Source organism: Phascolarctos cinereus, unplaced genomic scaffold (assembly GCF_003287225.1).
Source record: "Phascolarctos cinereus isolate Bilbo 61053 unplaced genomic scaffold, phaCin_HiC Scaffold_9;HRSCAF=440, whole genome shotgun sequence".
Classification (NCBI taxonomy): Eukaryota; Metazoa; Chordata; class Mammalia; order Diprotodontia; family Phascolarctidae; genus Phascolarctos; species Phascolarctos cinereus.
In genome coordinates this window covers 64,178,725-64,200,802 of record NW_027556402.1, presented here as the reverse complement: position 1 = coordinate 64,200,802, position 22,078 = coordinate 64,178,725, and the positions used below count along the sequence as shown (strand labels likewise).

The 22,078-nt window shown below is 37.5% G+C and overlaps 1 protein-coding gene across 2 annotated transcripts in view; it reads left to right on the top strand.

The window, feature by feature from the left end:
* FAM149A (family with sequence similarity 149 member A) overlaps nt 1–22,078 on the top strand; it is an 80,061-nt gene that overhangs the window by 40,263 nt on the left and 17,720 nt on the right. For both annotated transcript variants that reach the window (XM_078148995.1, XM_021007683.2), the window contains exons 2-8: nt 5,305–5,415; nt 8,108–8,246; nt 9,585–9,727; nt 11,854–11,979; nt 14,400–14,549; nt 15,679–15,869; nt 18,048–18,202. In XM_078148995.1, coding sequence (XP_078005121.1) covers nt 5,305–5,415; nt 8,108–8,246; nt 9,585–9,727; nt 11,854–11,979; nt 14,400–14,549; nt 15,679–15,869; nt 18,048–18,202 — 1,015 coding nt within the window. The remainder of the gene's footprint in view (nt 1–5,304; nt 5,416–8,107; nt 8,247–9,584; nt 9,728–11,853; nt 11,980–14,399; nt 14,550–15,678; nt 15,870–18,047; nt 18,203–22,078) is intronic.

Here is a 22,078-nt window from a genome sequence, read left to right as displayed (position 1 = left end):
ATAAGCACACAAGCATTTCTATATAATATAGATTGTGCTAAGTTGTACAGCAGCTAGAACCAGGAGGACAAAAAATGGCAGTTTAAAAATGGAGCCAATCTCTGGTGATTATGTAAGATTTCATATTTAATTCAAATTTTCATCATGGGATCCTAGCCTGGGAGTCAGGAGATCTGGCTAGCTTCCAGCCTGGAAGGAGCTATGTATCACTTGTGTGACCTTTCACTTCACCTCTTCAGAAGTTTGGTTTTTGGTCTATAAACTGCAGAAGTTGGGCTAAATGATTTCAAAAGGTCCCTGCCAGCTCTAAATTGCCTAACATAGTGAGAAGACTTTACAAGGAATTCTGAGGTTCATTAGGTGTTGATGGAATCTGGGGGAGAGGAACGTGGACAGGAGAAATAGTTGGCATAGTATTTATTGCAATAGACATCAACTTCCATTTCTAGTATTAAAGCTGATTCATAGTACTTTTTGAGATAACTGCAAAGTGTCCTCTTCATTCATTCATTCCTGAAATATTAATGATACTATGTAAAATGCTGGAAGTTGGGATAGAAGTAAAATAGGCTTCCTCTTCCCAAGGAATTTACAATCTACTGCCTTAAATCTCTCGGTTTTCCTGGGCACACATATCTATCTTAGATTTAAGTAGGAATGCTTCTCTTGAAAGAGATATAGCATACTATAAGGAATGAGAACACCTACTACATGTGAGGCAGCATACTGGTCAGTGGGGACATTGTGTTCCAAGAAGTTTACTAGGGAGATATTGCATGTTTAAAGATAAGGACAAGCAAACTGTACATAAAATAAACACAGAGATTTGGGGGTGGGGTAGGGACATTAACAGCTAGGGATCTGAAGAGAGATGCCTTCAAAGGAGTTCGGGGTGCCAAGAGGCAGATTGTTGAAAGACATGACGGTCACAGCCTGAGTGAAGGCATGAAGGTGGGTGATGGAATGTCATGTATGTAGAAAAGCTAGTGAGGCAGTTTGGGTGCTGCATAAAGTACATAACAGGAAGTACATCATATATAAGCCGTCTGGCAAGGTAACCATGGAGCAAGCCTGGGATGAGCCTCAAATGCCAAAGGCAAGAGTTTCTATTTTATCCTAGAGGTAATGGAGACCACCGAATAGTTGTGACAGGGTTGGACCTGGGTTTTAAGATGAGAAATCTGGCAGCTGTGTGGATAGTGGACTGGAGAAGTGAGAGAGACTGGGTGCGGAGAGAAACTCATGCTAGTGTGAGTGGGTGCAGGGATTTCAACTATGTGATGCTGCAAGTCCTGAAATTTAATGGGTGAACATCTGTAGTCATAAAATTAGTAGGCTATTGCACAATAATCTAGGAGAAAAATGAAGAGATTCTGAACGAGCCTGGCTGACTGGGAAAAAGAGAATAAAAACAACATATGCTGAGGATATGGATTCAACAGGACTTGGAAGCTGATCAGATAGAGGGGATGAGGGAGTGGGAAAAGTCTAGAATGAGTCCTAGGCTGTGAACTTGGATGACTAAAAGAATGGTGGTGTCTTCAACAGAAACTAGGAAGCCAGGAAGAAGGATAGGTGAGGTCGGGGGAAAGAAAAGAAGTTGTTCCATGGACCTGTTGAGTCTGGTATCCCTATGAGAGAGACATCCCGGCAGAGATGTCCAGCAGGCAATCGGAGATGTGGGACTGAAAGCTTGGAAGAAAGACAAGGGCTGAGCATATACTTGGTAGTCATCTGTATGAGGCATGTATTTTATTTCTATGAAAAATCATAGACCTATCTTAGCATTGGAAACTGCTTTTATTAGTACATACTGACCAAGTATTTAACTAGATGGGAATGAAGTTTTCAGAAAGTTCATTAAAAGGACATTTAATGATTAACAATGAATGCATTCCAGTGGACAAGTATTTTATTCCATGACTTATGAGGTGAGGTTTTTTTTATAGTTACCATTTTCTCTTAAATAATTATATTTTTTGTGTGTTAATAAAAAGGCAGCCTAATATAGTGAATAGAAAATTGGCCTCAGTTAGAAAGACCTAGGTTCTAGTCCTGCTTCTAACACATACTAGCTGTGTGACCCTGAGCAAATTATTTATTCTCAGTGCCCCAAGCAACACTCTGAGATTATAAATTAAGAGACGATGTGACCTTCATTGGTAGAGGGACTTTCTTCTAAATCATAAATCTGGACCTGGGAAAGACCCAAACCCAAAGTCATGCAGAGAGAATGGAACTAGAGGAGTAGTGTCCTAAATTTGGATCCAATGACCCAATTCCTTGACACCAGGTAGAAAGGAATCCTGGACTATTGCAATATTATGATCTCTTTCTCTCATTTAGAAGGACCTAAATAATCTTATCACCATGTAACAACAACAAAGACATACTCAGCATGCATACCCATGTGGGATTTAGAGATCTAATCTAAACCTTTCATTTTATAGGCAAGGTAATACCTTAGAACATAGAGACCCAGAGAGGTTAAGTGACTATTCCGTCACACAGTAAACTAGTGTGGCTCCTAACTCTAAATCTAAGGTTTGGGCTCACTGGATTTCCCTCATTCCAACCTTGCAGAAAGTTCTAGCAGCTCCTTGCTACTTTTAAGATCATATTGAAAAGTCCTTTCATAATCTGGTCTCTTCCAATCTATGCATTCCATTTTACATTGTATTCCCTGACACACACTATACAATTCAGCTACATTCATTGGTCTAATTAATGTTGCTTCATCTTCGTTGCCTTTGCATATTCCACATGCCAGGAATATGCTCTCTCATCATCTCTGCCTCCTAAGTACTCTGAACTCATTCAAGACTCGCCTTCCACATGATACCTTTCGTGGTCTCCCTAACTGCTAGTGTCTTCTCTGAGACTGTTGTTATTCAGTCACGTCTGACTCTTCATGAGTTTATGGAGGGTTTTCTTGGTAAAGATACTGGAGTAGGTTTGTAATTTCCAGCTCAGTGGATTGAGGCAAACAGAAGTTAAGTGACCAGGGTCACATAGTAAGTATCTAAGGACAGAATTGAACTCAGGTCTCCATGGCTCTGGATCCTACATTCGTCCACTGAGCTACCTAGTTGCCTCTCTGACCTTGGATCTATTCTGCGCATATGTCATAGGTACCTAATTACTTTCATGCTCTCTGTTCCATTACAGTGTGACCTCCTTGAGGGCAGGTACAATGTTTTTGCCTTTCTTTTTATCTCTGATGTTTAACCCAGTGCCAGGTACAAAGTCAAGCAATTAATACATGTCTATGGATTAATCGCTTTACTGATTGATTTCAACTACATGATGCCACAAGTCCTGAAACTTAATGAGTGAACATCTGTAGTCATGAAATCAGCTTCATACCTTTTTAATGAAGGACATATCAAGTATTTGTCACTAATAGGAAGGGATGGTGTAGTGGATCAGACCCATCCTGGTAACCTGCATCATTTTATACCCCTTCAGTTTTCTCTGTGATGCCTAGTGGAGACCCACATATCTGAGAAACAGGATTCCTACTCTATTAGGCCTTAAGGCTTTGCCCTGGTCTTGCTGAATATTGACTTTGCCTTTTTTTTAACCATGCTTCTATTAGTGCTTGATAAACATTCCTGTGGAATGATCACAGCAAGAGAAGTATCTCATCTCAATTAAATTATTAAAAAATTATTTACTGAGTTAGAAAAACATTTTTTCTAATATTTTTTCCCCAAAATTCATTTGGAAGAACAAAAGGTCAAGAATTTCCAAGAAACTAATGAAAAAAAAATGTAAAGGAAGTAGATTCAGTAATTCTAGACCTTAAGCTATATTATAAGGCAGTAAATACCAAAACTGTCTGATACTAAGAAGTAGAAAGGTAGATCGGTGGAACAGAGTAGACACACAATTCACAATAGTAAAGGACTATAGTAACCTTGTGTTTGACAAATGTAAAGATTTAAATTTGGTAGATAAGAATTCATTATTTGGAAAAAAAAAGAATTATTGGGAAAGGTGGAAACCAATTTGGCAGAAATTGGGCATAGGACATTATCTTAAACCATGCACCAAGATAAGGTCAAAATAGATACATGACCTAGATATAAAGGGAAATAGTACAAGAACATTAGAAGACCATGGAATATATTACTTATCAGATTCATGGGTAGGAGGATAATATATGAAGAAACAAGAGATAGAGAGAATTTGAGGGGGTAAATGGATAATTTTTATTATATTAAATTGTAAAAAAATTTATACAAATAAAACTCATACAGCCAAGATTAGAAGGAAAGCAGAAAATTGGGGGAAAAAAACTTTTGTAGACAATTTCTCAGATAAAGGTCTCATTTCTCAAATATATATAGAACTTTATCAAATTTATAAGAATACAAGTCATTCATCAGTTGATAAATGGTCAAAGGATATGAACAGTTTTTCAATGAAATCAAAACCACATATAGTAATATGAAAAAATGCTCTAAATCGTTACTGATTAGAGAAATGCAAATTCGAACAACTTTGTGATGTCATCTTACACCCACCAGATTGGGTGTAAGATTGGCTAAAATGATAGATGCCCTTCAGTTGGGGAATGGCTGAACAAGTTGTGGGTATATGACTGTGATGGAATATTACTGTGATATAAAGAAATGATGAGCTCATTGATTGTAGAAAAACAGAAAGACTTGGACCTATGAAGGAAGATATTATCCACCTCCAGAGAAAGAACTGACAGGTAGAAATCTGTGCAGTATGGTTGTACATATATGTGTATGTGTGTATATTTATATATAGGTGTGTGTGTGTGTATATATATACATATATATATATATATACATGTATATATACACATGTGTGTGTGTATCTGTGTGTTTAATTGTAGCCTTCTCTAGGGTGAGGGAGGAAAAAATAAAATTAAAAGTGCACAGTGGAGAACAAAAGAAAACTTAAAAGGAGGTATAGAAAAGCTGGGACACTTTGTAAACAATGTGTAGCATTTATTACATAGGTTTTCCAAAAAAAGTAAAGAGTTTGAAATTGAAATTTATTGTTTTATACTGAATCCTCTCTTTATGTTCTGCTATGTACATGGAAATGTTCTTTTCTTTTCTCATTTTGTATTTAAGTTTGAAATGAATAAAAATTTTAAAAAGCAAAAGAAGCACCTATGTAAAGCAATGCTTTTCTGCCAGAGTTTGTAAATTGATTCACAGAATACACAGTAATTACATTTCCTGGAAATTAAAGTGCTTAAGCATAGCAAATATATTAATGTCTATTTCCTCTTTTTCTATGTTTTGTTTTTGTTTTTCCCAGAAAAGGACTGGCTGAAGGGCCTGGACAACAACATCTTACTGTGAAGAGCAGGGACCCTCTTCCTAAGCATTTCACCAAAAATGTGCAGGAAGCCATTCATAATTATAACTGGTAAGAATAACCCAGCAATCTCTTATGGATTTCAGAATGGAGAAATGTGTGCTGGCTATGTGGTAGGAAGGCATATTAGGTGGAGGCCTTACATTTATAAAAGTAAAGCATAATTGTGTATTTTCTTACTTTTTGGAAAATGTTATTAAGTTATTAAAGCTGAAAACTTTGCTAAGAGTTTTGGGAAACCTTAGAAATATAGCGTAATGATAGTACAGTACAGTGTAGTATAGAATAGTATAATAGATATTCTACTATAGTGGTTGGATTTTTAGTATAGTGTAGTAATGGTGATAGTATAATATGACATATATAGATAATATCTGGGTAAATATGTATTATACCCAAACGTTTTATACATATTATATTGGATATACTGTGTATATACATACACCATACAAAATAGTGTATATATATAAATAAAATATGTAAACTTGTGTAATATACACATATATACATACATTCATGTGTATATAGATATACACACATACATATATAGGTGTATGGGTATACACATATGTGTATGCACACATGCATGTATAGGTGTATGGTATACACACATATATGTATACACACATGTGTGTACATACATTCACACACATAGATAGACAGACAGACAGACACACACACACACACACACACACACACACACTTTATCAGACTTGTGATTCTCAGTATGTCAGGGCAAGACTTAAACCCAGTCCTTCCTGACTCAGAGGCCAGCTTTTTATCTACTACATCAGTCTGCCTCCCTGAAAATCATACATAGATTTCTGGAATGAACCTCAGAGACCATCAAGTCCAACCCCCTTGTTTTAAAAAATGAGGAAATGGGGGCCCAGAGAGGTTTTACTCAAATCTAATTCCATCTATAGGGACTGGACCTGTGGTTTCATTGGTGTAAGGTACTCCCAAGGGGAGGAAGCTATTTTGCCAATGCAAGTTGACACCCTCTTTTCAATTTATGGTCTTAAAGAGGGTTGCTTGGATCAATGAGAGCTATGGTGGCTTAGCCAGCACCACACAGTCAATATTTATCAGAGGCAAATCTTCTTGGCTTTGCCTTTCAACTATATACTAAATGTAGAACTAGATCTAGATAAAGGATCCTTAATCGGGGTCAATGAACTTTTAAAAATATTTTTCCAGCTATTTTTCAACATAACTGGCTTCCTTTGGAATCCTATGAACTTTATTTTGTACATTTAAAAACATTATTCTGAAAGGGAGGGGGTCCATATGCTTGACCAGACTATGGAAGGGGTCAATGACACAAAAAAATTAAGAACCTGTGCTCTAGATTATTAATTTGTATCTCATGATAGTCCTAGATCTGGAATTATATGTGTGGATAGATATAGATAATACTAGTATGGATACATAGATATAGACATAGATAAAGATGTGGATATAGATATAGTCAAGATATGGATATGGATAAAGATATAGGTACAAGTATACATATACAGGGATATTAAAAAAAGGATTGAACACTTTTAAGAATTTATTCTTCAGTAACTAGGTTATAAAAGAACGTGTAATCCTCCAGTGTCAAACATAAAATCTTTTTTTTTTGTTGAAAGACCTTCATAAACTGATCCCTTTCTGCCTTTCCAGTCTTTCCACACCTTACTCCTTTGCTTGTACTCTTCAATCCAGTGACCCTGGCTTCTTTGCTGCTCTTGGAACGTGGGACACACCTCTTGACTCCAAGAGTTTTTGCTAGCTCATCCCCAGGTCTGAAATGCTTTTTCCCTCATTTCTGTTTTCTGGGTTCCCTGGATTCCTTCAAGTCTCAGCTGAAGTCTCACATTCCACCAGAAGCCTTTCCCAATCCCCCTTAATTCTAGTACTTTTCCTCCTGTTGATTATTTCAAATTTATCCTGTCTAGCTTATTTATACATAGTTTTCTTGTAGTCATCTCCCCATTAGACTGTGAGTTTCTTGGAAGGAGAGACTATTTTTTGCCTTTCTTTGTATCCTTGGCACTTAGCACAATGCTTGGCACATAGTAGGTCCTTAATAAATACTAAGAAATTAGTATTACTAGTTGCTAATTAAATTACTGAGAAATATAGGGGAATCTCTACAACTTGGTATACATACTCCTGCACACATATTCACATATGTGCATAACCTAGTTATCGAGTAATAACTTTTTTGGAATAACTCTGAATTTTGAGAGTATATGTGATACATAATTTTACACATACATGCATATAAATATCCACTTACTGAGGTGTGTTATTTATTCCCCATGGATACTCCTTCTTCATGGGTTTCTTGTGACTGAAAAGCCCTATCGACTTTGGCCAACCTTCTGGTGATGAACCATCCGTAAATTAACCAAAGTTGGCACCACCTTGGATAATAGCCAGACAATAATATTCATACTCATCACCTTTCCTGCTTGCCACCACCTTGACAGAGACTGCCCTCTGTTGGTGCAGCCTTGTAAGTTCACCTCCAAATTATGATGAAGAATTGGGTCTTTAGATGGAGGGTATAGATAGGTACAGTTCCAGATTGCAGATAGATACAGATATAGCTGATTTGATGGGCTAAAGGAGTCCAAGTAAAGCCAAAAAAAAAAAAGAAAAAAAAGAAATGAGTCACAAAAGAAATAAAGTTACCCATGCATTCCTTTTCTCTCTAAATGTTATTCTTACACATTTGTTTTCATTTCTACAGTGAATCCATTTCATCTCTCTTGTCGAGTGGGAACACCACCCCTACAGACTTGAATAATTCTTGGTCTGGAATACAAAGCATTACTACTGAAAGAAGCACGTCTACTGAACGAAGCTCAGTCTCCTCTTGGACAGATGATGTATGTCGATGATTATTTTGTAACTTATCTAGAAGAAACAAGGTAGCATAGTGCACTGGTCCTGGAGTTAGGAAGGCTCCCAGAGTTCAGATCCAGCCTCAGACGCTTACTAAATGTATGACCCTGAGTAGGTCATTTAATCTCTGCCTGTCTCAGTTTCGTTACCTGTGACGTCAAATGACATAAGCGACGTCAAGTGATGCCATTGTAAGATGGCGATGATGATGGCAACTACCTCACAGGATTATTGTTCTATCTACAATTCCTGGTACATAGTACATGTTTGATAAATGGTTTTTTCCTTTTATTTTTCATATCCTATGATCTGAATGCAGAATTTGAGGCAGCATGACACAGTGGGAAGAACAACAGCTTTAAAATTGGAGAAACTGGGTTCAAATTTCTGACCTTACTACCTCTATTATCTTGACCAAGTCATGAGAACTTCCCAGGCTTCAATTTCCTCCTTTGTAACAATAGCTAGCATTCATATAGCACTTTAAAGTTTACAAAACCCTTTACAAATATCATCTAATTTATCTTTAGAACAGCCAGCCCTGGGAGGTACATGCTGCTCTTATTCCCTTTTACAAAGAAGGAAAGTAAAGCAGACGGTGGTTAAGTGACTTGCCTAGGGCCACATGGCTAAATAGGTATATGAGGTCATATTTGAATTAATATATGATTAATAGATATAATTAATATGTGATATAATATTGATATAATTATATAATGTATAATCGGCATATATAATATATAATTAATTACTATATAATTACTATTTATTATTATTATTAATATAATTAATTACTGACTCCGGGTTGAGTATTCTACTGCTGGTACCACCTAGATGCCTGGAAAATGAGGGGGATGCACTAGATGGTCTTTTGACATCCCTTCTGGCTCTGATCTAGGATCCTATGAATAGATGACCTCCTAAGTTCCTTCCAGATCTAGATCCAAGACCCGAGTGGTCCCAATCTACTCACACATTTCAGGACAAGCCTGTATCAGCGTGATTCATGATAGGAATTAGCCACACCCTTGAGTGTGACTGTGGTATCTTTTAAGAAATTATTACCCAGGGCAGTGGTGCAATAGATAGAGCTCTGGCCTTGGAGTCAGGAGGACCTGAGTTCAAGTCCAGCCTTAGATACATGATACTTACTACCTGTGTGACCCTGGGCAAGTCACTTAACCCTAATTACCTTACCAAAAAAGCAAAATAAAAAAAAGAAATTATTACCCCCACTAAATTCAAGTACATTCTCAGGTAATAAATACTTCTGTCCTAAGGAAATTATAACACATAGACTTCTACTTATGTTGCTGCTTTAGGAGTTTGATAAAGCCACAGCGAAAAAAGTTCAGCAGTTATTTTGGGAGGTGGATGAAATGCTCTTTGAAGGGAAGATCAGTCCTCACTGCCAGAATCTGCAGGCAGAATGTAAAGAGTGGACTAGAAGGTCACTTCATCTCAGGTAAGAGAAATGTTGAGTGTTATTTTCTGGATCGGGTGCTTTTTAGAAACAGGCTCTACAAATTGTTCAAAACCTTGGGAAGTAATGAAATATCTAAATAATCGTGTATGTTGTACTGAAGTAAGATAGAGCAGAGGTCTAACATGCTTCCATCCACGTGCATCTGATTAAAATGTAACTGGGACATTTTTTAACAAAAACCACACACATACCCAATAGAAAATTTTCTTGTTCAGTTGTTTCAGTTGCGTCTGACTCTTCATAGCCCCATTTGGGGTTTTCTTGGCAAAGGTACTGGAGTGGTTTGCCATGTCCTTCTCCAGCTCATTTTATGTTAAAGGAAACTGAGGTAAACAGGGTTAAGTGACTTGCCCTGGGTCACACAGCTAGGAAGTGGCTAAAGCCAGATTTGAAATCAGATCTTTCTAAATTCATTTCGCTACCCAGCTGCCTACAACGTAGAACATACATCAAGTTATTATGTGGTTTTCTAAGTCAGTATGTCCCCATAGTGATCTTTATTTATGGTTTGGTAGTCCTCTTTTCTATTTGAGTTTGATACCACTGATGTAGACAGCCTATCAAATGCCTCTATTGGAAGGCATAGCATCTATAATAAAAATTATATTTATAATAGTAAGGAGCCTTTTCCTTAGGGAGAAGTCAGCCTGAATAAACATACTGAAGTTGGAGAATATAGGAAGTACACAAAAGTACCCTTGGTTCTCGGGGGGCCCTAAAGGAAAAGTAAAGCTCAATCATCTGGAAATGCCTTCATTCTATATTATGTTATGTGGAAATCAATCAGCAAATCTTGCTTAAGTCTCTATTCTGTGCTATGTACACTCCAGGATACTGAAGAGACCAGAGAGAAACAGTTGCTGCCCTCACTGGGCTTTTAGTATAGCAGAGGAGAAAGCAGTCCCATACATGCATCTGCTTTGTTAATTGTATTTGAATCCCCAGTGCCTAGCATAGTGCCTGACACATAGTAGGTGCTAAATAAATACTTGGTGATGATACGTAACAGATGCAAGGTAACCATGGTAATAAAAGCTGGGCCAAACTGGAAAGAAATTAATTTGCAACCTAATTTTCATTGCCCACTATACTATTTTTCTTTACCTGGATAGATAGATGTTCCAGTAGCTTATCTTGTCTAGATATTAAGATCCTTGTCTTCATAATATTATAAACCCCTTCACTACTACTCTGTCTTAGGACCTAGAGATATGTAATGATATACCTGTGTAAGAGGAAACCAGTAGATATTAATTGAATCTGTTTATAAGTACCCCATTCAGGTGTGCTACATGGAATAGGTAGATGTCATTCCAAATAGTCAGGAACATACAAAAGGTCAATGAATGTATACCTAGAGATAGCTGGGTGGCACAATGGGCTTACACTCAGGAGAACTGGGTTCAAATCCTCCCTCAGACACTTGTTATCTGGACAAGTCACTTAAGGTATGCCTACCTCAATTTCCCCATCTGTAAAAAAGAGATAATAACAGCACCTCCCTCCCAGGGTTGTTGTGAGGTTCAAATCAGATATAAAGTGTTTGTGAATTTTAAGTACTGTGTAAAATGATAGCTGTAATTATATGTTGAAAAGTATGTGAGCTTTGTGCATATTCTTTCTTATTTTTAAGTGTTATACCAGTGCGTTTTGCAGGGGAAATTCTGAGTTTAGAATAAGAGGACCTGAGTTCAAGTCTTGTCTCTGCTACTTGCTAGCTGTGTCAACTTGGGCAAGTCCCTTAACTTCTCTCGGTTTCAGATTCCTCATTTGAAAAAGGAGAGGGTTGGTCTAGATTAGGGGTGGGGAACCTTTGGTTGAATCCAAATTTCACAGAACAAATCCCTATAAATCCCTAAAAGGATTTGTTTGGCAAAGTTTAGATGCAGTCAAAGGGTTGCACTTGAGGGCCTAGAGGGCCATATGTGGCCTCGAGGCCACAGGTTCCCCACCCCTGGTCTGGTTTAGCTCCAAATCCATAATATTATGGGAAAAAAGTCCTTTCCTCTCAACGTCTTTTCAGCTATTACCATGTTCTGTATTTTTAAAAAATTCAGAATGACATTATTTTAATAGCCATTACTATCTTTTTTTGTATCTCACAGGGTTCTAGGAAAACAGCTCATGTTTCCAACAGATGAAGGTTTTCAACATTTTCCAAGCAATGCTGCTAGTTCTGCCCACATCAAGTCCTCACTTGACCTCTGTGAAAGCAATAACAATCTCAAAGAGTATGTTTTCTTTTTTTTTCTTTAAGTTTTATTGATGCCTTCCGAGTATCACTTGTCATTTTTGATTTGGTCTCCCTCCCCCTATCATAGAGCTGTCCTTTGTCCTAAGCAAAGCATCTAAGCTGACCTGACTGCAAAGGGCTGTACCTTACAGAATACACATACCCTTCCATCTCTGTAGTTGTCCACCTTGGCACCAGTAGGAGAGAAATGTATTTCATCATCTATTTTCTGTGACCAAGATTGGTCGTTGTGATTTATGTGAGCTCTGTTTTCATTATATTACTGTAGTTTTTACATATACTATTCTTCTGGTGTTCTGGACCAAGCCTGACTCAGGCCAGCTTCCTGGTAGTTTGGGTTTGATGTTGGATTGAAATGAGGCACTCATGGACCAATCAGCAGTTAACAAAAAGAGACTTATTTAGTCAAGGAGGGAAGGGAAGTGTGTTCAACAAGGATATGCATTGAGGACACTCTGAACTGATTCAGCTGAGTGATGTTCGCCTGTCTTTGAGTTGTCTATTGTGATTTGCCAGCCAAGCATCAGAGGTCCTTGAGACTATTTGTGCTTAGGTGAGCTGTCTTAGCAACAGCCTTTAGTCACTTCAGCTTGTTGAGTCTTGACTGTAGTTTCACTACCTTTTAAAGAAACCTTAATGTGTATGGGATTCAGGAGTTATAATTTTGCTTCTACCACATTTGGTGTACTTTTCTTCACTCTATCATTGGTTCCATGAGTTATTCTAGAATGGTTTTTTATCCTATTCATGATCATCTCTCTGTCTGTCTGATCAAGGCCTGATTGACGTTCAGCAGTTATTGGCAGACCAACACATCAGAAAGCTGCACCACTGAGGGAAATTTGGATTTGGGTGGAAGATGGGGAAATAGCAGCTTCTCAAAAATCCCTGTTCTGAGATTAAGGGATCCAGTTAAATGGCTTTGGCTTAAGCCCCTGCTTTAAAAGGACTGGAGGAGAGTATTCCTGGTAATGCTATAACTGGGAATTCTGATATTCAAGAAAAATTCACTTGATGAGGATGGGGAAGAGACTAATCCACTTCAGTTAGGAGCATTTGTGCCAGGAGAAGGTACTGTCTGTCAAAGAGCCTTATCCCCATCCATTGGAATACTGATGAGGAAAAGTAGTGAGCTAAAGACAAAAAGTCACTGACTTTGGAGTCAGAAGAACTGGGCTCAGATTCTGCTTCTGACACTTTATGTGACCAAGACATTTAACTCTTTGGACCTCTATTTCCCCATCTGTAAAATGAAGAGATGGGTTAGATGACTTCTTCCAACTCTAAATGATCCCTGATCCCTTGATACCTTTCTCTTGATTCGTCTAATCACTGGGAAGAGAGAGAAAAGTGAGCCCATTGTAATGTTGGGGCTCACAGTGTGGTGGCCTAGGTCCAGGTGAGGTAGATTGGTCCAGGTATAGAGATTGTACAAGGATCTTGAGGATTGTGGGAAAAGAGAAATGCCCTCCCTCTGTCAGCTTTCTGGAGCAAAGTTCCAGTTTTCCCACGCTAGTTATATAGCTTGGTTACCTGGTGAAGTAGTCCCAATATTAGAGGAACCTCATAGTGGCACAAGGAGCAGGGTGATGTTGCTCCAATCGATTACAAGGTGAAGGTAGAAACAGGAGTAAAGGATAACCTGGCAGTCTATTCCTGCCCCATATGCCTTTGCAGTGAGGGAAGGGTATGGGTGTGTAACATTCAAATAGAATTCTGCTGCTCAAGAAAGAAGAACTTGATCTCATAGAGTGATTTGGGTTTATAGAAAGCCTCTTATGGATTTTGTTTTTTGAGGGGTGAAGTTTGGGTTTCATCTTATTTTGAAAGTATATTTATTTCTTTGAAAATATTTATTTCCTAAAAATATATGCGTTTATTAATGTATATTTCTTTAAAACATTTATTTCTTCAAAAATATATTTACTAATGTATTTCTTTAAAATATATATGTGTATATATATATATATATATATATATATATATATTTGCTTTTTTTAGGCAATTGGGGTTAAGTGACTTGCCCAGGGTCACACAGCTAGGAAATGTCAAGTGTTTGGTCTGAGGCCGGATTTGGACTCAGGTCCTCCTGACTTCAGGGCCAGTGCTCTATCCACTGCACCACCTAGCTGCCCCTAAAATATATATTTTTAAAACATACATTTATCAATAGATTTAAAATATTTATTTCTTCAAAATATGCATTTATTAACATATTTTTAAAAATATATTTCTTTCTTTAAAAAATAAATTTTGATGTGATTGATCCTTTCCTATGGAATCATGTTATTTCAACTGAAGTGAAAGCATCAACCATAATCATGCACCTGCTGGCCTGGGACTGTTGGAACATCTTCCCAAGTGTAATTGATGGTTATTGTCTTTGGTTGCTTACAGGCTGTGCATCTCAGGCTCTAAGCTTGTCCCAGAAGATTACACAAGAATTTCTTCTGTTCTTTCTGACATAGCTGCTTCTTTCCTAGAGGAAGAGATCTATGATATAGACGGAGAAATTGAAGAGTATTTTGCTTTCGACAAAAAAGAATTGTAAGTAGAACATTTCACTGAAATGCACAAAGTTTCAAGGGTGACATTATTTAATTTCAATTAAGTCTTCAAATTCCTTTGCTTGCTAGGATGATGCTATAATCCCCAAATTCCTAGGGTGCCCTTTTGAAACACTCATTGATTTTAAATCAAAATATTTGTACAAACTTCTTTGTTGCAAAGTAGTTTAACACAAGTATACTAAGAAGAGTATGTGCTAGAGAGTCATTCCATGACTGGTAATGCTGCCTCTCTAGTCCACTAGCTGTGTGACTTGAAAAATGTTAATTAGCTTCTAGACTTTGATTTCTTCCTGTGTAAAATAAAGAGGACTAGATGATTCTTTTAAGATCCCTCCCAGCTCAATTATTTCATGATGATCAATAAATCAATTTATTAAGCACTTGACATGTACCAGACACTAGAAAAAACAGTCATTTATTATGCTTAGCAAAATGAGTTTTTGTATCACATTTCATTGATATAGGCAATTCCTGAATGCGGAAAATTTCAGCACCAATGCAACTTTATAATCTCAGAAAGTTTCCTGAAACACTAAGAGATTAAGTGACTTGCCTGGAGTCAAACACTCAGTATCTATCTGGGACTATATTTAAATCTGGATCTTCCTGACTTTCTTTATCCACAATGGCACCCTAACCCTCATGATGATCAATCAGTTCATTTATTAAGCACTTAACATGTACCAGATGCCAGCAAAAACAGTCCTTACCCTGAATGAGCTTACACTCTAATGGAGGATGATGATATGCAAACAGCTATGTACATTTAGGATATATACAGGGTAAATTGGAGGGAGTCTCAGAAGAAAGGCACTAACATTACAAATAGAAATAGTTCCAATTTATTATGTTTAGCAATGAGATGGTGAAGTTTTTTTAAATGTTTTATAACCCTTTGATTCACCCAGTTGATGTCATACTGACTTGAAACTAATCTTAAATTCTTAAGGCATCTAGTTTATCAGTTTGTGACGCAGATACAGTCAAGTCCATTGCAAAATAAATGCATGTTTGACCCTTTCAATAATTTTCATAAGGGAAATTTTTTTCCATTAACAAAAATTGACTGATTTTAGCAACAAGAATTTCCTTATTTTTGTTTTAAGTGATGATGAAAGTCTGGAACCCAAGAAGGCTGTCATCAGTCGACCATGGAATAAACATGGCGTCCCTCCTATTTCCCCGGAGGATTGTATCAAAGATGCAGCAGCTGCTGAAGCATTTGATCATGCTTGGAGAAATGTGGTGGAAATGTTGGAAGAGCTAGTGAGAAAAACATGGGAAACTGCCCCTCAAGGTACTTGAGAAATGTCACCGAACAGCCTACTAAAACACTAAACAAAATCTAAAGCAAACCCTCCACTTTAAAAGAGTATTTCTCAGCTCTGTCTAGTTTCTGTTTTAGGCACATCCCATTATTATGTGTTCTAAGGAAGACGTTCTTTCTCTTCAAAGTAATGGTTCTAATACTTTCTCAATGGGAGGGAATTTTATTGATTATTTTGTACAATATCTTTACTGACACTGGAGGAGTTGTGATGAAGCACAATTCAAAAAATTTATTTGATCCAAAAAGTCATAACTGGCTTTGTTGTCTATTCAGCTTCCAGTTATGATTTAAACAAAAAAAGTTTGGTACAGTGGCAAAGATTGACATGATGCAGAAATACAAATCATAGTGACCTATTTTGCTGACTAATTGTATATAATTAGTGCCAAAAAGCTAATTTTCCTAATTCTTTCCCTCCAGAAGGAGAGAAATAGACACTCCCCTCCCCCCAAAGACATGGAAGGCTATGCATAAGTCGTGACCTCACCATACATCAAACCAGTTTTAAAAAACTGGATTCCTGTTGCTATTGCTCTTGTTCAATCATTTTCAGTTGTGTCCAACTCTTTGTGACCCCATTTGGGGTTTTCTTGGCAGAGATCCTGGAAGGATTTGCCATTTCCTTCTCTAGCTCATTTTACAGATGAGGAAACTGAAGCAAACAGGGTTAAGTGACTTGTCCAGGATCACACAACAATTAAATGTCTGATACTGGATTTGAATCCACAAAGATAAATCTTCCTGATTCTTTTTTTAAAGTAGTATTTTATTTTTTTCCCCCAATTACATGTCAAGACAATTTTAAACATTTATCTTTACAAGATTTTGAGTTCCAAAATTTTCTCCCTCCCTCCTCACATCTCTTCTAAAAATGGTAAGCAATTTGATATAGGTTGTGTAAGTGCTATCATGTAAAACATTTCCATATTAGTTGCAATTGTGAAAGAAGAAACAGATCAAAAGGGGAAAAAAAAAACAAGGAAAAGAATAAAGTAAGTGAAAAAAATATTCTTCAATCTGCATTCAGAGTCCATCAGTTTTTTATCTGGATGTGGATAGCATTTTCCTCTGTGAGTCCTTTGTACTTGTCTTGGATCATTGTGTTGCTGAGAAGAGCCGAGTCATTCATAGTTGATCATCACCCAATGTGCTGATACTGTGTACAATGTTTTCCTGGTTCTGCTCATTTCACTTTGCATCAGTTCATACAAATCTTTACAGGTTTTTCTGAAATTTGCCTGTTCACCATTTCTTATTGCACAATAGTATTCCATTACATTCATATACCACAGCTTGTGCAGCCATTCTCCAATTGATGGGCATTCCCTCAGTTTCCAATATTTTGCCACCATAAAAAAGGAAGCTATAAGTATTTTTGCACACATGGTTCCTTTCCCCCTTTTTTAATCCTTTTGGGGTACAGACCTAGTGGAGGTATTGGTGGATCAATCAGTTTAGTTGGCATAGTTCCAAATTGCTCTCCAGAATGGATAGATTAGTTTACAACTTCACCAACAGTGCATCAATGTCCCAATTTTTCCACATCCTTTCCAATGTTTAGCATTTCCTTTTTTTTTTTTATCATATTAGCCAATCTGATAGGGGTGAGGTAGTACCTCAGAATTGTTTTAATTTGCATGATTTAGAGCACTTCTTCATATGCCTAAAGATGGCTTTGATTTTTTCATCTGAAAACTGTCTTTTCATATTCTTTGACTATTTATCAATTGGGGAAGAATCTTCCTGATTCTATGCCCAGTGCTGTATCCATTCTGCCACCTAGCTGTCCTTCAAAATGGGTACAGATGGCAAAAAGCACCAGTGGCTCTTTCTTTGCTCTTTGTTATGTGTCCAGACCCTCACACAAGGCCTTGCAGACAGCAGGTACTTAATAAGTGTTCTTTGAATTGAATGCTCCTTGATTGTTGGCCATATTTCCTCTTTTGACTGAGGAGGAGATTCATGATACCTTGTGGTATCATAAAATGAAGAATTTTGGTTTGCTTCTTTATTGCTAACTTTTTTTACTAAGGAAGTTGACAATTCTCTTAACTGGCAGGACTTGAAAAAACTGCATAATTGCATTGCATACATTGAATAAATGGTTGGTTTTTGAATTGTTATTTATACTTTATGTTGCTGCAGGAGGAAGTAAACAGAGGGAAAACTTGAAGACAGCTGGAAATAAATTGGCAAAACTGCCAAGTGCCCACATTCCTCCCAATCCATCGAGTGTTCCCCCTTCTAGAGGTTCTGAGACCCACAGCACATCGTTGGGTTCTCATATGGGTCTGTCTCAGGTCAGATGCTTTTCTGTTCAATTCTATTTTTCTATCCTGGAAGCTTCTCTTAGTTTCTATAGTTGAGATAATTCCTTTTGAATCATCTCCCAGGAAGACCGAACCTGAATATAAGATCTTAACTGAACTCTATCCATTTGTATTTGAAAACCAATGGAAGAAATTTTCTTCTTGATTAAAGGATACAAAAGCCATAGAGTCCTATATTTGGGAAGTGGAAGAGACTTAGAGATCATCTAATTCAATTTGCAGATGAGGGAGTAGAGATCCAGAGAACTGTGGTGACTTGACCAAAGTCACATAGCTAGTTTGTAGTAGAGCTGGGAAGAAAAACCATGTCACCTGATTCCCAGGTTTCTGCTAATAGCAATAACTGATACTTGTATAGAACTTTTAAAGAATCTTATCAAATCTCATTCCTTGCCTTTGTGAGCTAGGCACTACAGGCATGATTTATTATCCCCATTTCATAGTTGAAGAAAACTGAGGCTCAGAGCATTGAAAGTTGTTGTTCACCCTTCATTCTCAAAGAGGACCAATGACATCAGGAGGGTGATGTCTTGACTTGTAACTGAATTGGATTTAAGTGAGGCAGAGCTGTACAAAGTCATCAGCCTAACTCTCTCCTCCAGAGCCACTGGAGTCCAGTTGCAAAACATAGGTTAGAACCACTGGTGATGACTTGCCCATGATCACAGAACCGTTAAGTGTTGGTGATAAAACCTAGGTCTTTTTTATTCCAGGGCCATTACTGTAGTTGCTATGCCATGCTGCCTCTCTGTTTCTTCTTCTTTGCATTGGCTAGGGAGTGGAGGTGAAGAATGTTTTGTTTTTAAATTGATTTTTATCATTTTGGAGTAATAAAGAGGTGAGAAGAGAATAAGAATTTATGTAAGTGCCTACTGTGTGCTGGGCACTGGGCTAAGTGCTTTACAAATATTATCTCATTTGAGCATCACAACAACCCTGGAAGGTAGGTGCTATTATGATTCTTTCTCAGTTGAGGAAAGCAAGGTAGGCAGAGGTTAAGTAATTTGCCCAGGATCACACAGCTAATGTTTAAGACTAGATTTGAATTGAAGGATTCTTCCTGACTCTAGGTCAGGGCCCTATCTGCTGCAGTTAAGGGAAAAGGAGAAGAATCCATAGCTTTAAAAGCTGGACAGAAAAAGAAGAAAAACGCATCAACAGGTGTTTATTGAGTACCAACTATGTTCTCATGCTTTTTTATTTTATTAATTTATTTTTTGTTTTCAACATTCACTTCCATAAGCTTTTGAGTTCGAAATTTTCTCTCCTCCCCTCCTGTCTGCCTCTCCAAGACGGCATGCAATCGAATGCAACTTCTACATATACATTCCTATTAAACATATTTTCATATTACTCATGTTGTAAAGAAGAATTAGAACCAATAGGAGGAACCACGAGAAAGAAGAAACAAAACAGAAGGAAAAAAAGAGCAAATAGTATGCTTCAATCTGCATTCAAACTCCATAGTTCTTTCTCTGGATGTGGATAGCATTTTGCAGCATGAGACTTTTGGAGATGTCTTAGATCCTTGAATTGTTGAGAAGAGCTAAGTCTATCAATGTTAGTAACTGCATAACGTGGCTGTTATTGTGTGCAGTGTTCTGGTTGTGCTCACTTCACTCAGCATCAGGTCTGCCTGCTCATAGTTTCTTATAGCATAATGGTATTCCATTACATTCATATACCACAACTTGTTGAGCCATTCCCCAATTAATGGGATATGTACTCATTCTTGAGGGGGCATTCGGAAAAAAATATAAGACAAGGTCTCTTCAAGAAAATTTGGAGAAATGAGTCAAACATATGAAGTAAGATCAAAGACTGTAACTTTTAAGTGCTAAATTACATGGTGCAGAGGATAAATGTCATAGGAGAAAAAAATTTCCTCTGCCCTTTGTCAACCATCCACAAGGGTGGTCACACCCTTGACCTTATCTCACCCTAAACTGCTCCAACTTCAAAATGCTGAATTTTGCAATTTTCTTCTATGATCAAAATCTCTTGTGTTCCTGTCTTTCTCACTATTTTCCCCCTCCTGAACTTTCTGTTCTTCCTCATCATGACTTCTGGTTGGTCATTTCATCCCTTTTTCACAGTCCACTGGTTTCATGTCCCTCCCTGCACAGCCTGGACTCCAAAAGTTGTTCAGTTCAGCAAAGCACATTCTTCATTCTTCAGTCTCTCATCTCCTTGTACTTTTGATGTTCCTTCCCTGCTATTTCTGACCTCTGAGATGCACTCTGTCTCCTCTGCTTTTCTTATCAAGAAACCAAACTTTACTAGAGGAAGTCATGATATAATAATGGTCCACTACAAATTTATGCTTTGTAATCTCAACTGCACCATCACAGCTACCCAAATCCATTGTATCAATCTTGTTTGTTTCTAGCACCTATTCCAAACCTTGAGTCTCAACTTCCACCGCCACCTTATCTTTTTTATCAGGTTACCTTGCCCCCTCCTTTATTAAGAAGATTTAAACCATCTATTGTGAGATCCAATGTTTTCCATTTTTCTACATTTCAAAACTCCTCTATATCTTTTTCCATATTTTTCTTCCTTTACTTTAGCCTCAACATATGATGTGACTTCTTACTCGCCAATGCTAACATTACACTTATGCCCAATATCTTCCACCTTTCTCCGTGACTTTAATATCTACCTCACAGCCTTCATTTACCATCTTTCTTCAGCCTTCAAATTCAGCTCTGTCCTGAGTTCTGTCCTCCCTCTATACTGAGAGTTCTTGAAACACTTAGATTCCTTCAGTGTTCCAATTATGGAGGATCCTATATGCCAGGCTGAAGAATTTATATTTGATTCTAAAAGGGAACTATTAAAGGCTATGGAAAAAGAAATTGATAAAGTCATAGCTGTGCCTTAGTGAGAATTTTTATTTTTATTTTTATTTTACCTGTGAGAAGAATGGATTGAAGAAGGAAACTACTTGAAGCAGAGAGACTAATTAGGTAGCTGTTGCAATAGTCAAGGTGAAAGATGATGAGAATCTATACTAGTCTGGTAGATACAAGAGTGGACAGAAAGGAAATGATAAGAATTAGATTATAGGGAGAGAATGGAAAAGTCTTAGAAATTGACAAGCTATGTGGGGTCAGAGAGAGGAAAATGTCAAGTATGGTTGGGGTTAAGAACCTAGGTCCTGGGAAATGTCAATGCCCTTAGCAAAAAAGTTTGGAAGAAGGGCCTTTTTAGAAAGATGATATTTTATTTCAGACAGTCAAGTTTGATATGTCAATGAGACATCTGGTTAGAGATAATCGGCAGGCAGTTGGCCATGTGGGACTAGTGTTGAGAGACTGGATGTATAAATTAGGCAGTCATATACACAAAGATGATAATTGATCCCATGGGAGTAAATAAAATCACTAATTGAGAGTACAGAGAAAAACTAGGACCTAGAACTGAGCTTTAAGGTCAAGCTGTGCTTAAAGGAGAAGAGATAGAGGATCCAGCAAAGGAGTTTGTAAAGGAATAGATGTGCAGGAAGAAGAACTGGTAGAGAGTATTGTCATGGAAACACTGTGGGCAGTAGAAGGTGTAGTCAACAGTGTCACAATAATCTGCAGAAAGGATCAAAAAAAGCCATTGGTTTTGGCAGATAAGAGTTCACTTTTAACCTTGAAGAGATCAGTTTCTGTTAATTAGTGGGGTCAGAAACCTGAAGGCAAGGAGTGCATAGAAGTGAATCAAGGAAGAATTTTAAAGGTATTGCCATACAGTGAGGGTGAAGGTGAGTGTAGACCACCTCGATGTGTTTATATCCTCGTCATCAGAGTTCTGTGACTTCCTGAGCAGCGTAGGAGTAAGAGGACAGCTGGTGGTTGA